Raw genomic sequence first — 14,522 nt, 5'->3', positions numbered from 1 at the left:
TCTAAAACTTCTGTGGATAGTAAAAGGGTTCAGAGTAACCTGAATCTCTCCCTATAGTAGGATCTCATAGGGTCTTTCAAATGAATAGTAATTCCCCCTGCCCCAAATCATCTGCCAGGTTAACGTATTTTAAGGCTCTGAGACTGAGTGCCATTCTATATTCTGATATCTGGATTCTTTTTAAGAAGTACTTAGGAACTTCCTAAGTAATTTCCTCCCTTCCCTCCCTCCCACCCTCTCTCTTTCTTCTTTTTTTAAACCATTTTTCCCCCCCTTCCTATTTCTGTTACTATTTTATTTAACTTTTATTTTTCAATATGTTTTTTGGAGAACACCATTGTCTCATCCTCCTGCTAGGACTTCTTAAAAATCTATTTTCAAATATTTCCCTATTTTCATTTGGTAAATCTCCAAACTTAGACCAGCTCTGTCCATTCATCACACTCATTCTGAGGCTTACATTAAAATTTCATTCATTGTTTCCCTCCTCATTTTCACTGCTAGCACACTCCTGCTTTCTCCTGCAGTTTGGATCTTTCGTTTGTATTTTTCTTCCTTCCTTTCTCTCTCTCTCTCATTACGGTTTCTTTTTAATTTCTAAATAAGCTCAGTTGAATCTGAGCTTATTTAGAAATTAATTCAGTTGAATTGTAATCTCTACAATTATCAACCTCTGAAGATGTAAAAAAAGCCTGTTTTAGATACATCTTCCTGACATCTAGCCCCACGAAGTAGCAACTCTGAAGGACAAAGAATAACTCTACCTACTTACAAGTAAGATGCATCTTTCCTGGCAGGATTTATACTTTGACACTCTACCATCTTGCACAAAATTTAGGAAGAGGCTTTAAGTCATTCTTGGGCCCTCGACCATCCAATGCAGGAGAGGGCTTGCATCCCTGCCTCTGGTCCCCACAGGGGAGCTATCCACTGGAGGACCAGACAGGGAAGCAAGATGTCAAAGGAAACTCTGACAAGATCTCCCGAATGAGAAGGACAATAGGAACATGGTAACCACTGCCAGAGACAATATATTTTGGAGAAATCAGCTCATTAATAAGCGTCTTGAGTCTCTAAAACACAGAGCTTTCTCTGGCTAGCTGTTGCACTTTGATGCTTCCACAGCAGGACCACCATATGGGGAGCTGCTGAAAGCCAGGACACCCCCTATTGAATGAGACTTGTCGTAGGGTGACCAGGTGAAACTGACGATGCGCACAGAAGTGTTTGGGAGAGAGCTGAGAGCTGCCTCGTCAGTCTCAGGCATGGAGAGCATGTCCGGGGAGGCTCACCACGGGTTTCCTTGTTCTCAAGTGAGAAGGCTGGAATTTGGCAGGGAAGGGAGGAGAGAGAGACTAGAAGATTCCTTCTGAAACTAACAGAGTTCTACTAGCCATATGAAATGGTTATTGGAGTACACTGTCTGGTTACACTAAAGCCAAACGCTATCGACAGCTATTTCATTCCGATAGTGGAATCTGTTTCTCTGCCTACCCACCATCCTCACCCCTTTATTCTGGAGACAGAACTTCAGTTTCCTTGTAGGGCAGGTGACCTAATTCAGACCAATGAGAGTCGGGCTCAGGCCAGGCCCAGGTCTCACGTAACCATTGAAAAAGGTGTCCTCCCTGCACTGGGCTTGTTATGCTAGAGGAATGTAAACCTCGAGCTGGTGAGAGAGACATCCCGAGAATGGTGGCAGCATAGAACAAGCAGAGTTGACAGATGATTAACCCAGATACCTGTTACCACTGTCTGTACGCCTAGGTGCAGTTCTCTCCAAATTTGTCAGTTTTATAAGCTGAGGAGGGGGCAGTGTGGAGTCACTGTCTTCAACCCCACTCCAGACACACAGCATTTACTAGGGATCAGTTCCCATCTCTTCACCTGTCTTTTCTCTAATCTTAGCGACCTCACCAGCAGAGTGAGTTCCGGGATATGAACAAGACGTGGCTCCGTCTAGAGGGAGGATGACTTTGTAGGTGAAGACAAAGCTGAAGAAATACGTACAAGCCAAGTGGAGGCTGCAGCGTGGATCTGCTCAGAAGCCGTTTCCAATGAGCAAAGGATGTCTTGTCCTTGCTTCCAAAGTGCCTACAGGCCCTGTGTGGAGATGTTCGCCACAATTCGCTGGTCCAGTGACCACAAGTTTCTGACGTCCACTGTGCGATTTAAAAGTTGACTCTCCCATAGCCCACCTCTGCCCTGATGTCTGCTCCAGCTGCCTCTGTGCGACACCTGGAGCTCAGATTTGAGAAGCAAAGGGGGAGACACCTTGTTGAGTCCACAGAGAGTGGGGATCTTTGTCAAGGCCTTTATGGTGGGTAAAAGATGGTCTTAGTTCTGAAAAGCTAATGAGTCTGTGTATGCAACAGCTATTTATTTGAGCCTTAAAGAAACAAGGTCCGACTGAACAGGAGATTTACTTCTCATGACCACGCAGGTGCTGCGAGAGTAGCTAGAGCCCCTCCGGAGGCTACCTTATTGGTAACCCACCTCTCTTGGTCCTCATTGCAGATTCCCCTCGAAGCCTGCTCTTCCTCATGCCTGCTAGAGACATAAAGGGGAAGCTGGCTCCACAGGCAGAGAGGGTCACCTATTATTTTTAAAAATAAATTTATTTTATTTATTTTTGGCTGCGTTGGGTCTTTGTTGCTGCGCATGGGCTTTCTCTAGTTGTGGCAAGCAGGGACTGCCTTCATTGCAGTGCGCGGGCTTCTCATTGCGGTGGCTTCTCTTGTTGTGGAGCACGGGCTCTAGGTGCGTGGGCTCAGTAGTTGTGGCATGCGGGCTTCAGAAGTTGTGGCTTGCGGGCTCAGTAGTTGTGGCTTGCGGGCTCAGTAGTTGTGGCTCGCGGGCTCAGTAGTTGTGGCATGCGGGCTCAGTAGTTGTGGCTCGCGGGCTCAGTAGTTGTGGCTCGCGGGCTCAGTAGTTGTGGCTCGCGGGCTCTAGAGCGCAGGCTCAGTAGTTGTAGTGCACGGATTAGTTGCTCCGTGGCGTGTGGGATCTTCCCGGACCAGGGCTCCAACCGTGCCCCCTGCATCGGCAGGCGGATTCTTTATTTATTTAGTGAGATCCATAGGTTGAGGATCCTTAGGCTTAGGCAGTAGAAATGCGGTGAAGCGGATTTGGTAAAGGAAGGTATATTTTGGAGGCGAAGGAAGATGCTTGGCGTAAGAAAAAAATATTTATTTCACCGTATGTGGCTGTCCTTTCTAAAATTTTTAAATATATCTTTTTCAGTTCTGGGAATAGTAAGCAACTTTCTTTGTGTGTGTGTGTGTGTGTGTGTGTGTGCATGTGTGCGTGCGTGCATGCGTGTGTGTGTGTGTATGTTCTGCAAAGTTCATAAAGTTGTGTTCTACAAAATTACTCAGACTAGACTAGCAGCTATTCGTATGATACGTTTAATTTCTGATTCGGGCTAAATCAACCTCTCTTCATCTTCTCCTCCTTAGTTACTTAATGTGTTAAATCAAATTACTTATAGCTACTTTCTGGCTAATTCACCATTTTGACATCAAACTTAGTTTAGACAATAGATCTCTAATGGTACAGTTCCTACGTATCATAGAATTTCAAGTATAGTCCTTATTTTAAACATTCTGTTTTATTGTCCTCATATAATGATAATGATATCCTTAATTGCCAGATTATGTGTCTTGAGTTGGGGTTTGGTGTGGAAAATATTGTCTGTATACACACAGCCCATGCTTAAGTTCAAGGAACCCTCCAGCTTGGGTTATAAGGCACCCAGGTTACAATCTCAGGATATAATAAAGCTGGCACTGAGATTCCTTCTCAGAAGATCAACAAAATTAGGTTAGGGACAGGAATACAAATTATATGAGCTAAGTAGAGAATCCACAGGAGGTCTTCTATCAGCTCAGATTTCCCCTTGGAGAGGCAAGTCTAGAGACAGCCTAGCTTCAGGCTAAGAAGAATAAACAAGGGGGGAACGCGGCCAGTTCACAGCTGATAAATTTTGAGGAAAGAGAGAAACCTCCTTAGCTGATAACAATACTAAAGAGTTGATTAGCCCCTCGGTTACTCTGCGGCGTCTCTGCAGACTTGGCCCTGCAGTTTGCTTCCCTCTGCAAGAGTCTGTAACCTCCTCAAGGTAAATCTTTTAGAAGACAAGTGTGAAATATCTGATCAAGGAGGAAGGGAAGGGACTTCCCTGGCGGTCCAGCACTCCGCGCTTCCACTGCAGGGGGCATGGGTTCGATCCCTGGTCGGGGAACTAAGATCCCTCATGCTGTGTGGCAAAAGAATAAAAAATAAAAGAGTAATTAAAAAAAAAAAAGGAGGAAGGGAAGCTCCTCTTCCTCCCTGGGCAATAGAACACAGTGGGGTAGGGGCTCCTTGGGGGAAAGCAAGGAGGAAAGTTGCCGTCTGGGCTGGGGGTCAGAGAGGACTGATGCTGTGGTTCCTAAGACAGGCACATGGGCGCGCTGAGGAGGGATCGGGGCAACTTCATATCATTAGGCAGGAGGGGCTGCGAGGGCTAGGGACCACCTAAATCTATCAGGAGCAGACAGCAAAGGAGGCTTCAGCTCAGAACCAGTGGCTCAAGTTTCTCAAGAGCTCAGGTTAAAAGAAAACAGGGAAAATAGTGACCAATGTGCTAGAATGAAAGGGGAGAATTGCAACTCTTAGGAAGTTGAGACACAAATAACGTTTGGTTTCAGAATGACTGTAGTGTGTGTGTGTGTGTGCGTGTGTGTGTGTGTGTTGGGGGCAATGGGGAGAGCTGACAGTTGGTTCTGGCACTCTGCTTCTGAGAGAGCAGTACAGGGCAGGCCTTGTTTTTACTGTGTTTCCCTTTATTGTGCTCCAAAGATATTGCATTTTTCATACATTGAAGGTTTGTGGCAACTCCGCGTGAAGCAAAGACCATCGCGCCGTTTTGCCAACAGCATTTGCTCACCTTGTGTCTCTGTGTCACGTTTTGGTAATTCTCACAATATTTCAAACTTTTTCATTACCATATCTGTGATGGTGATCTATGATGGTTTTTTGATGTTTGATGTTACGACTTTGACGTTACAACTCGCTTAGGGCTCAGATGACGGTTAACACTTTTTAGCAATATTTTTATATTAAGGTATGTACACTGTTTTTTAGACATAAGGCTATTGCCCACTTAACAGACTGCAGTATAGGGTAACTTAACAGTGTAGGGTAAACATAACTTTGATATGCACTGGGAAACCCCACAATTAGTGGGACTTGCTTTATTCTGGTACTTGCTTTACTGCAGTGCTCTGGAACCGGACCCGCAACATCTCCGAGGTCTGCCTGAAGTTAGGTCCACTCTATTTGGAAAGGAAAAGGCCATTCAACCTTCTCTGACAACCTTTTATGAATTTCACCCAGTCAAGGGGAGCACTTTTGAAAGCAAAAGAAGGAAAATAGGATAATAATAGCTGCTACTTACAATATAATATATCCCCGGCAATACACTAAGTACTTTACAAACATTCTCTAGCTTAATCCTTCCAGAAACTTCTTTATCACTCTTTTATACATGAAGCAATTGAAATGTAAAGGGATAAGAACATTGTCTAAGGTCACATAAGCACTACGAGTTGGAGGGAAGATCTGACTCTAAACCTGCACTTTTAACCAACACTATATTGCCCACGTGGACACTCCCAAAAGGGCAGGTGGAATGAAGGTGGGGGTAGGGAAACACACACTAACCCACACAGCAGGTGACCACAGAGGTCCAGGCAGAAACTGAATCCTTCCAAAAACCTCAGTCCCAAAGGGACACCAAAACTGAACAGCTCCAGGGGCGAGTCCTCCATCACTGGAGACAAACACTAACTCTCACTTCTCTATTCTCTGAAATTGAAATACACTAGCACGGAGGATGTGCGCAACAGGGAAAATAATTATTTCTTAACCCTGGGCTTATATGGGGTGGAATATCATAATCCTTTTCACAGGGTGTAAAGTTAAGGATAAAAAGACACTGGAAAGAAAAAATAGACACTGGAAGTACAGCTTCAAGGGGATTGCTTTCTGTTCCCTTTTTTTTTTTTCTTTTCATCCAGGCCTTCCAACAGAAGAGCTTGGGAGCTGTCTTGCACCTTTTGGAATGTTGCATTATTACAATACTGCTTTAGAGCTCCCAATCTACAGGGTCCTAAAAACTGCACCAAGGAGAACTGTCACCTGGAGATTACCACGAGGAATGGAGAACGATGTACATTACACGGTAGCTTGGTTACCTTGCCTTCTCCCTGAATGACGAGAATCTTGCATTTGTCTCCGGGAAAATAGGGAGCAAAATCACCCTATCAGCACTCATACATTTTTCAAAAACTTTAATCTGTGGGGATCGGATTTTTTTTTTCTTTTTTGGCAACAGATAACCAGGTACCCGCGAGAACTCATAAACCTGAGTTCCGGCACAAGCTCGCTTTCCTGCTCAGCGTCTCTTACCTCCCTCATTGTCCTTGCTATCTGTGCAGAGGGTCTCCATGGCCACGTCACACCCTGCTCCCCTCCACCCTGGCTGGCAAACACAATGCCAGCCGTTTTGGTCCAGTGTGCATCTTCCATTGCTGTTGCACAGACCGGGGCACCCCTCTGTCAAAAGAGACAAGGACAACAGAAGTGATTTGAGTATTGAAAGTTTTTGCACCTCAAATAAACAAATGAGGGACACTTAGTGGGAACAGGCCTTTCGAAACAGCACAAATACTGTAATTGCACATGGATAGAAACAGCAACATTATCTAAGGAATCTCATTCTTATCCAAGTGGCATCTTTGATTGGCCTGACCCTTGAGACACCACTTACCTGTGCAGGACAGAAATACCTGCAATGATCCACTAAATTGCTGCAGGCCAGACAAAATTAACTTAAATTTTTTTCCTTTAGCAAAGCGACAAGGTTGGTTGTAAGGTGTGAAAAAGCGTCACAACAAGACCATCTCAGAAGCCCTAGAAGAGACCTTCAATCTGTTGTAAACAACACTGGCCTTCTTAAAAGCGCCTTGTTGCTTTCAAAAATTCCCTCTAATTTCAAAGCATGAAAGCAGGTATAAGGATATGAATGATGTTGAAAAGAGAACATTAATTTCATCTGGCCTCAGAGTTGCCGTATATTCATGTGAAATTACAGTGCATTAAATAACTGCACAAAGTATAGGCCAGTATTAATGACTATACTTTATGCCGAGAATACATTCCTTTTCACAGAATAAGCAAAGCCCAGGAAATAGTGAAGCAGCTTAGCATCTATTCTAACAAACATTAGGATTCAGGCTGCATACGGATGGGATAGGACCGACAGGATTTCCAACCGAATGTAATAGCTGTGCATATTTGATTACTTAGGACGGACAAAATGAAATACCATAAGGACCACAGTAAAACATCGATAGACCGAACAAAAACACGGTAGTCACGTGCTTCAAGACAGAGCGCGAAGAGTGATAGTTTGTGACAATCTCCCTAAAGCTTTTATGCTGTTACCTTTATATCCTATCTTGTCTGCTTTTATGGGCAAGGAGGGAAAATTTGGGAAACAATGAAAATAATTTAATATATCCAAAATCTATAACTGTTTCAGCCTAACATGACATTAAAAAAAAAAATTCTGCCACTTCCTACAGATGATAACTGGCATGCAGCCAACATGATCTGTTTATGAGGATGACACTTGGGTAGATTCTGGTGCTCTTGTCTATGAGCGTGACACGACACTGACAGAAACGAGGATATAAATGCTCTAAAATGGCAAGAATAATTGGCTATTAATCAGATCTCTTTGGAAAGAATTACTTATAATTTGGTATAAAATATATATTAGTAAAAACAATACTTGCTCTGGCAGGTGGAGTTTGTTCTACAGCTTCTTATAATTAGAATGCTACTCTTGTTTTGGTGACAAAGTTTAAGGGAACAATCCGTTTAAGGATGTTTATTTTAAGTCTGTATTAAAAGAATTATTCATATCTTGGCTTCCCCTCCTCCACTGTGGAACGGGAAACGAAAAGATCTCAAAGAGACCTTCTGTCTCTTAAGATTAGAGTTAACAGAAAGAAGACTATTTTGACAGTCTCTTGTGGCTGGGTATGATGAAATTACACTTATGGATACCATCAGGGCAGGAGAAGATTAATTTTGCGGCTTCTTTTCCTTCAGACAAGTACCATCTGTATTTACGGATTAGTCACCTAAAAGGTGAATTTTCCTTACGAATGCTTCTGTTTTGTTTTTAATGAAAAAAAAAAATAAGGGGTTTAACTGCCCCACTGACAAAGATGTGCAGCAGCTGACTGCCTGCACACAAGGAGTTATTACATGAAAGCCTGGATATTGTCATGAATATTTTCATATTCTAATGAAAAGCACAAACAAGGAATAAAAAAATAGGTAATCTGAGGAGCAAGGGAAAGGGAATTTTCTCTTCTGAAAAATATGGTTTTCACTTATTTCTATGATAACTGAAGACAAAGAATCTGCTGTTTTCTGCTGAGTGGTGTTATCATTTGTTTTCTAGAATGCACAGTATTTTGTAGTTGTTTTAGAAAATCACAAAACATAAATTATGATATCACATATATTTCGAAACACTGAGAAAAAGCCAAAGAAGTTTCCATATGAGGATAAATGAGATTTCTCTCAACATATGTTAACCAGAATCTTCTTCAGATTGACAATTTCTTATTCTGTGATAAGAGTGAGCGTTCATGATTCTTTGATTTAGAATTTAAAGCTTATGAGCTGAATTGCCAACAATGAAGATCTTAAAGCCAAAAAAAAAAAAAAAAAACAAACCAGAAAACAAAACAAAAAAAACAAAAAACAGCAAATTACTGTTATCTTCAGTTTTTGGTTCCAGTGAAAACTAATGTTTTTACATAGGATGAAATCTGCAATAACCCAAACTTATAAAAATGAGACACAGACATTCAAGTCTCAATACTTTAAATCCAAAGGATTTCACATAATGTAAGCCTGATTTATAATTTACAAAAATATGCATGAAAACAGTCTATTTTCATACCTAGTGCAAGCTAATACACGGTTATATAGAGATACGTCAACAAAGAGCAAGTATACAGTACCTTTAACTATCTTATCCAAATAGTGAGCTTGAGAAATTAAAAAGGAAAAAAGAACAGACAGACATTTCAGAAGTGTCACATGGGACAAGGAAATTTTCAGAATTTACATGCAAATTGAGTAGCTGCAGCTGACATAAGACTCCCATTACATGACAGAGATGCACTTCATATCTTCTAAAAATGCAATATATTCACGTTTTAGAAAATGTAGTCACGATTCCAGGATACGCTCAGCATTTTCAGGAAAGTATGCAGGTAAACTAACACTCCCTTTCCCAGATTATTTGGAATGGACCCACCCTGATCCTTCCCGAGATTATACGAAAGCATAGCTAAGTAGAACAAATGGAATCAATTCTTTATTACTAAACAATTTTGGAAATTTACAACTATGAGATCTACAAATAATCAACTTTTTTTGGGGGGAGGTGAGAAAATAATTCTCTTTCTTTCAGTTTGTTTTTAACAAAGTAGTTTCATAAGGGTCACACAGTGGAAGGGCGGAAAGAACACGCCGAAGGCCCAGAGGAGCCATTTATGTATGTTCGGATGCTTTCTTCAATCTGCAAGATAAACCCACAGAAATTCTGCTTCATTCACCGTCTCTCTTGAGTTACTTGCATATTTACAAATCATCAAACTTGGTTAATAAAGAAGAAAAAATAAAGAAGGAAACTGAGAGTCCTTGAGCAAATTTAACATGGTATTATGAAAAAGGCATGTGTAAGTTCTGTAGAATATGATTACCCAGTAGCCCTTGACTACATGTCAGATGCACAGTGATGTATCACGTACACAGTCCATTAAGAAGTACGGACTGAGATCTTGTTTCTTTTCAGGATTCATACAGGAATAGGCTCTGCTTCTCACAAAAGCTTTGCCGGAACAGTCAGGATGAAGACTGAAGTCTTTTACTGTACCTGTCCATTTAATCTTTCATGAGCTTACAGTTAGCCTACACCTTTCCTCTTGAACAGAGGCGTAAATACCTCTCCGTTCACTCACTGGAGAGACCTAATATATTCTTAATAAGCCGCAAAGCTTCTTGCTTTGCCAAAATTCATACATCCTTAATGGTCTAAAATTGCTTTTCAAAGATGCTTATGTTGATGATTTTTCATTACCGACATATGCAAGTGGTCGCAGAACTTTTAACAGAATGATTTAAACTATAACTTTCAGTTGAGCTACTCAAGTCTGGTAGTTCTGTCACGTGTGTAAACAAAACCATAAATGGTTTAGACCCATCTGTACCGTGTATATAAAAGGATGCCTCACTCTGCCACAGGATTCCATCAGAGGCTTCTGAACTGCATATAAAAATAAGCATGTTTATAGCTAACTGACAATATATTGCAGGAGAAATTAAGGGGGAGGAGAAACACTGTCAGGCACTAGTCTGAAATTACAATTTCATAAAAATAATTCTTTTCAAACATTAAAATAAAAATGTATTACTGTATAACATCATTTATATACTTTCTTAACAATTCCTTCCAAGCATTATATAATCCAGTAGTCCCATAAGGGCTCATTTAATACGGAGGATGAACAAAGTGCCTTTAAACACGGTGGAGTTCCTGGTTCAGCTAGGGTAGTACTTCTGAGGGAATTCTTAGTTTATGAAAATTAATAACACTGATCAGAGTTGGAGTATAAGCCTTTGGCTTTTACATCTGGTCCACTTCAGTTAACACAATCAAAGTAAGGAATGTAATTAATTCTGATCTGGATTAGTAGTTTTAAAGGAGGAATAAATTAGAATCCAGCCAATCCCATTATTTTAGCAAACAGAATCAATTATGCAAAACAGTGGATTATGGGTAAAGGTAGGTTTGCCATTGGGCCAAGAGAATATCGAAAGTGGAGCTGAAATTAGAAAACATTTAAAGTATACAGCAGGTCAAATTTTACATAAAGCTTTACATATTAAAAATATTTAAAACACGTTTTACAAAAAGTTGTAAAACTAACCATAAGAAAAATATCTGTACTGAAGAAAAAAAATACAAAGATGTGTCATTTGCATTTTATATCATAGGGAATAGTTGAGGCTGATAGCTTAAGAGTAAGAGAGAAGGGGGGGAAACCACCACCTATATTTTGGCCGCATAGAGTAAAATTTCCGACAATACCACAGAAGCCTGGCTCTAAATAATGAAGAAGTTAAAAGAAGATGTCCATATATGAGGTTCAAATAACTATTAAAGATAATAACTGCAACAATAAAAACATCATTATATAAGCCACTACAGGAAATCATCAGAAAAATGCAGGTATGTTGTAAAAAGCCATTAGCAACAATACTTGTAAAAAAAATACAGTATATTTAAAAAATTAATACACTTATCAATTGCTGAAATGCAAATCAAGCTGCAAAAAAAATCACTTTGAAAATGAACAACCGTGTTCTGACACTAAAGGAAAGTCGTTCCTATTAGATCTACGAAGAAGTTTTAAATTTGTTTTATAGAAGAAAACTCTTATAAATATGAGCTCGAGACATATAAAATGGAGCCCTTCAAAAACTGTTCTCCAGGAAAATGCTGTATTCATAAAACACTTTCCCTGGAGTTTCAATTATTGATCTTTTTTTTTTTAAACATCTTTATTGGAGTATAATTGCTTTACAATGGTGTGTTAGTTTCTGCTATATAACAAAGTGAATCAGCTATACACATACATACATCCCCATATCTCCTCCCTCTTGCTTATTTATCTTTTAAGAAGACCCCTGTGGGGTACAGGAGGTGAGTGTTACCGTGTTTCCTATAAGATAGTGGTTCTTAATCTTTCTGGGGTCTCAGATCTCCGAGACAAGTGGTGAGACTTACGGATTCTCTGCGCTCGCCCCCGAAAAACATGCACACACGCTCATAAGTGCCGCTTATGATTCTAGCATTTCAGGAGCTCTGGTTCCGTAACTTGCAGATTACAAACACCTGGCTGATATATTGTTGAGTCCCAGATTTCTAGCTCTAAGTGCTTTATATCATTCTCTCATTTAATCTTCACCACAACCCTACGATGTAAATTTACAGTTACACAGTAAATACAGATGAAGAAAGGAGGAGAGAGGCAGTTTGTACAAGGTCACGGGCTAGCTGTCTAGGCTGTCTGGCTCTGGAGCCTGCTCTTAACGACTATGTCATAATGCCTCTTCTTAGACATTTAGAAACAAACAAAAATTTTTTCTTTAGTAGAAGAAATGAATGAAAGAATCTCAGAAGTACTGTGCAATCTTTCCTGACCTAACATGAATCTCAGCAGATGCTTGTTCCCAAAAGCCATAGGGCAGCAACATCCTTTTGACGCCTTCTACAGGCCTCCTTGGCAAAGTGCCAGGTGGATCCACCTTACGTGGCAGAAGGCAGGCGAGTGTCTTCAAATGCCAGGGCTCATCCGATACACAGTCATCCCAGAACATAACAGATGAAACAACTGTGCCAGTTTCGAGCCCATGCACTGGAAGTCCTTGGTCTAATTGCCGGTACAGGTGGGCAAAGGCTCAGTGAAATCTGAGATGTGGGAGAAAGGTCTGGCTCCTCAAAAGAATTTTTATTCTATGATTAGCTCATAAACCTCCAATATCACCAAAGCAAATGACTAGTACTGTATCTTCACACACTCCCCTCTAGGTGCTTCTTTTTAAAAAGAATTCTTTCTCTTTTCAAGGCCCCTGTTTACCATACTTCCCCCCCTTTACTTTTGGGGAGGATGCGTGGGGATGAACACAAATTGATTTACCCTTGTCTGTGCGGCTTAGTAAAGGACGCGGATTCCACAGCCCCCCGGGAAGGAGCTGGCTCATAGCTCGTCTTCTCGTACCATTTTCGTTCCCAATGTGGAGTAGGGAGGAACAGCATCTTTTTGGAAATTCTACCTACATGCTGTGGCCTCATCTGCTTATCTATCAAAATTATGGGCAGCCCTGCTCCCTCCGTTTCCTCTAGTTAACCGATTCTTCCCGTTCTTCCCCCTGAATACGTCTCGTGGATGAAGTCTAGGACTATAAACACCAGGGTAAATGTAAAAGGAGAAGAGAAAAAAATCCAGAACTAGCCGTGATCAATTCATTTCAGTTAAGAGATTCCAGGAAAACGCAAGGCTTTAACAATATACAGACGTAGGAGACTTCATGTGTAAATCTTCCCCATTAGAAATGCAAACTCCATGGCCACGCTAATCACTGTACTCCCCTCTCCTGGCTCATAAGGGATTCTTAATACCTGCTGAAGAAAATGATTCAATGTACTTATCATGGTGGTCCTACTGAAACGGAGCAGGACCCTATAGCCCTCGTCCCCAGGTCCTCAGCCCGCCTTTTGTCTGCGGAAAAACTTTAGCCAAAGAATACATTTAATCAGAGAAGTGAGAAAACGCAGAAACAGAGGAAAACAGTCAGAGGAGACCAAATAATAGGAGTTTGGTCATTCAGCACAGTCAAGGACCTTCAGCTCCTCAAGGGCTCAGATCATATTCTGAGCCGTGTCCCATGAGCTGCCCTGTAGATACAAACACCCTCCACGAGCTGGAGGAGGACGGCTACAGGATGACCAAACTGAGGCCACGACATAAGCTACTCCACTTCACACAGTTCCGAGAGCTGGCCTCAAAGCAATGGGAACAAACCCTGGAACTAAAGATCAACTGTACTTAAAACAAGCAAGGTGACGCCGATGAGACCATCACATTCCTGATTTCAGGGCGACTGTCAGAGCTGACCACGCTGTTCTGCCCCCGCCCTCCGCCTGTACAGCCCTGAAACTGCCCTTTAAAAGGCCCTGTCCTCTGAACAGCAATCGGGCGTTGGTTCTCGGACAGGAGTCCACCCTCTCCTCTGGTTGCCGGCCTCCGAAACAAAGCAACGTTTCCTTTCCTACCAACACTTGTCTCAAGAACTGGCTTTCGAGTGGCGAGCAGCTGGACCTGGGCTCGGTAACACTATGTCCTACATGTGTTTGCAGCTCCTGGAGAAATACTACGAATGACAGAGAGGCTACCTTGTGGGAAAGAAGCATATGTGAGCAATACCTCATTTACAATATCCTTCCCTCGCCTTCACCCATCTGTTCCTCTCCCCCTGCCCGATCGATCTATCCTAATCATATACAGCGGTACTAACAGTCACTAGCCTTTACTGACTGTTACTATGTGCTGAAAACTATGCCAAGCATTTTATATGAACTGGCTCATTTAATTTTCACCACTCTATGGGGTAATAGGTACTTTTATTATCTTCCCTACTTCACAAATGAAGAAACTTGAGGCACAGGAAATTACATAACTTCCTCAAGTGGCCAAAATTCCAACCAGGTGGTCTGAGACCAAAGTCCATACACTTAATAAACAAGCTCTACGTACAACTCAGCAGAAGCAGAACTGCGTACCTGGGTAAGATAGACGAGAAACATACCTGTTTTTGGATTGGTC

At 41.6% G+C, this 14,522-nt stretch overlaps 1 protein-coding gene across 9 annotated transcripts in view; it reads right to left on the bottom strand.

The window, feature by feature from the left end:
* Window positions 1-14,522, bottom strand: part of TENM3 (teneurin transmembrane protein 3) — a 605,325-nt gene that overhangs the window by 72,700 nt on the left and 518,103 nt on the right. For all 9 annotated transcript variants that reach the window (XM_060001336.1, XM_060001335.1, XM_060001337.1 and 6 more), the window contains one exon: window positions 6,454-6,600. In XM_060001336.1, the coding sequence (XP_059857319.1) occupies window positions 6,454-6,600 (147 nt within the window). The remainder of the gene's footprint in view (window positions 1-6,453; window positions 6,601-14,522) is intronic.

This window comes from Delphinus delphis, chromosome 21 (assembly GCF_949987515.2).
Source record: "Delphinus delphis chromosome 21, mDelDel1.2, whole genome shotgun sequence".
In the NCBI taxonomy this organism is placed as follows: Eukaryota; Metazoa; Chordata; class Mammalia; order Artiodactyla; family Delphinidae; genus Delphinus; species Delphinus delphis.
This window is presented reverse-complemented; position numbering and strand designations above follow the sequence as displayed.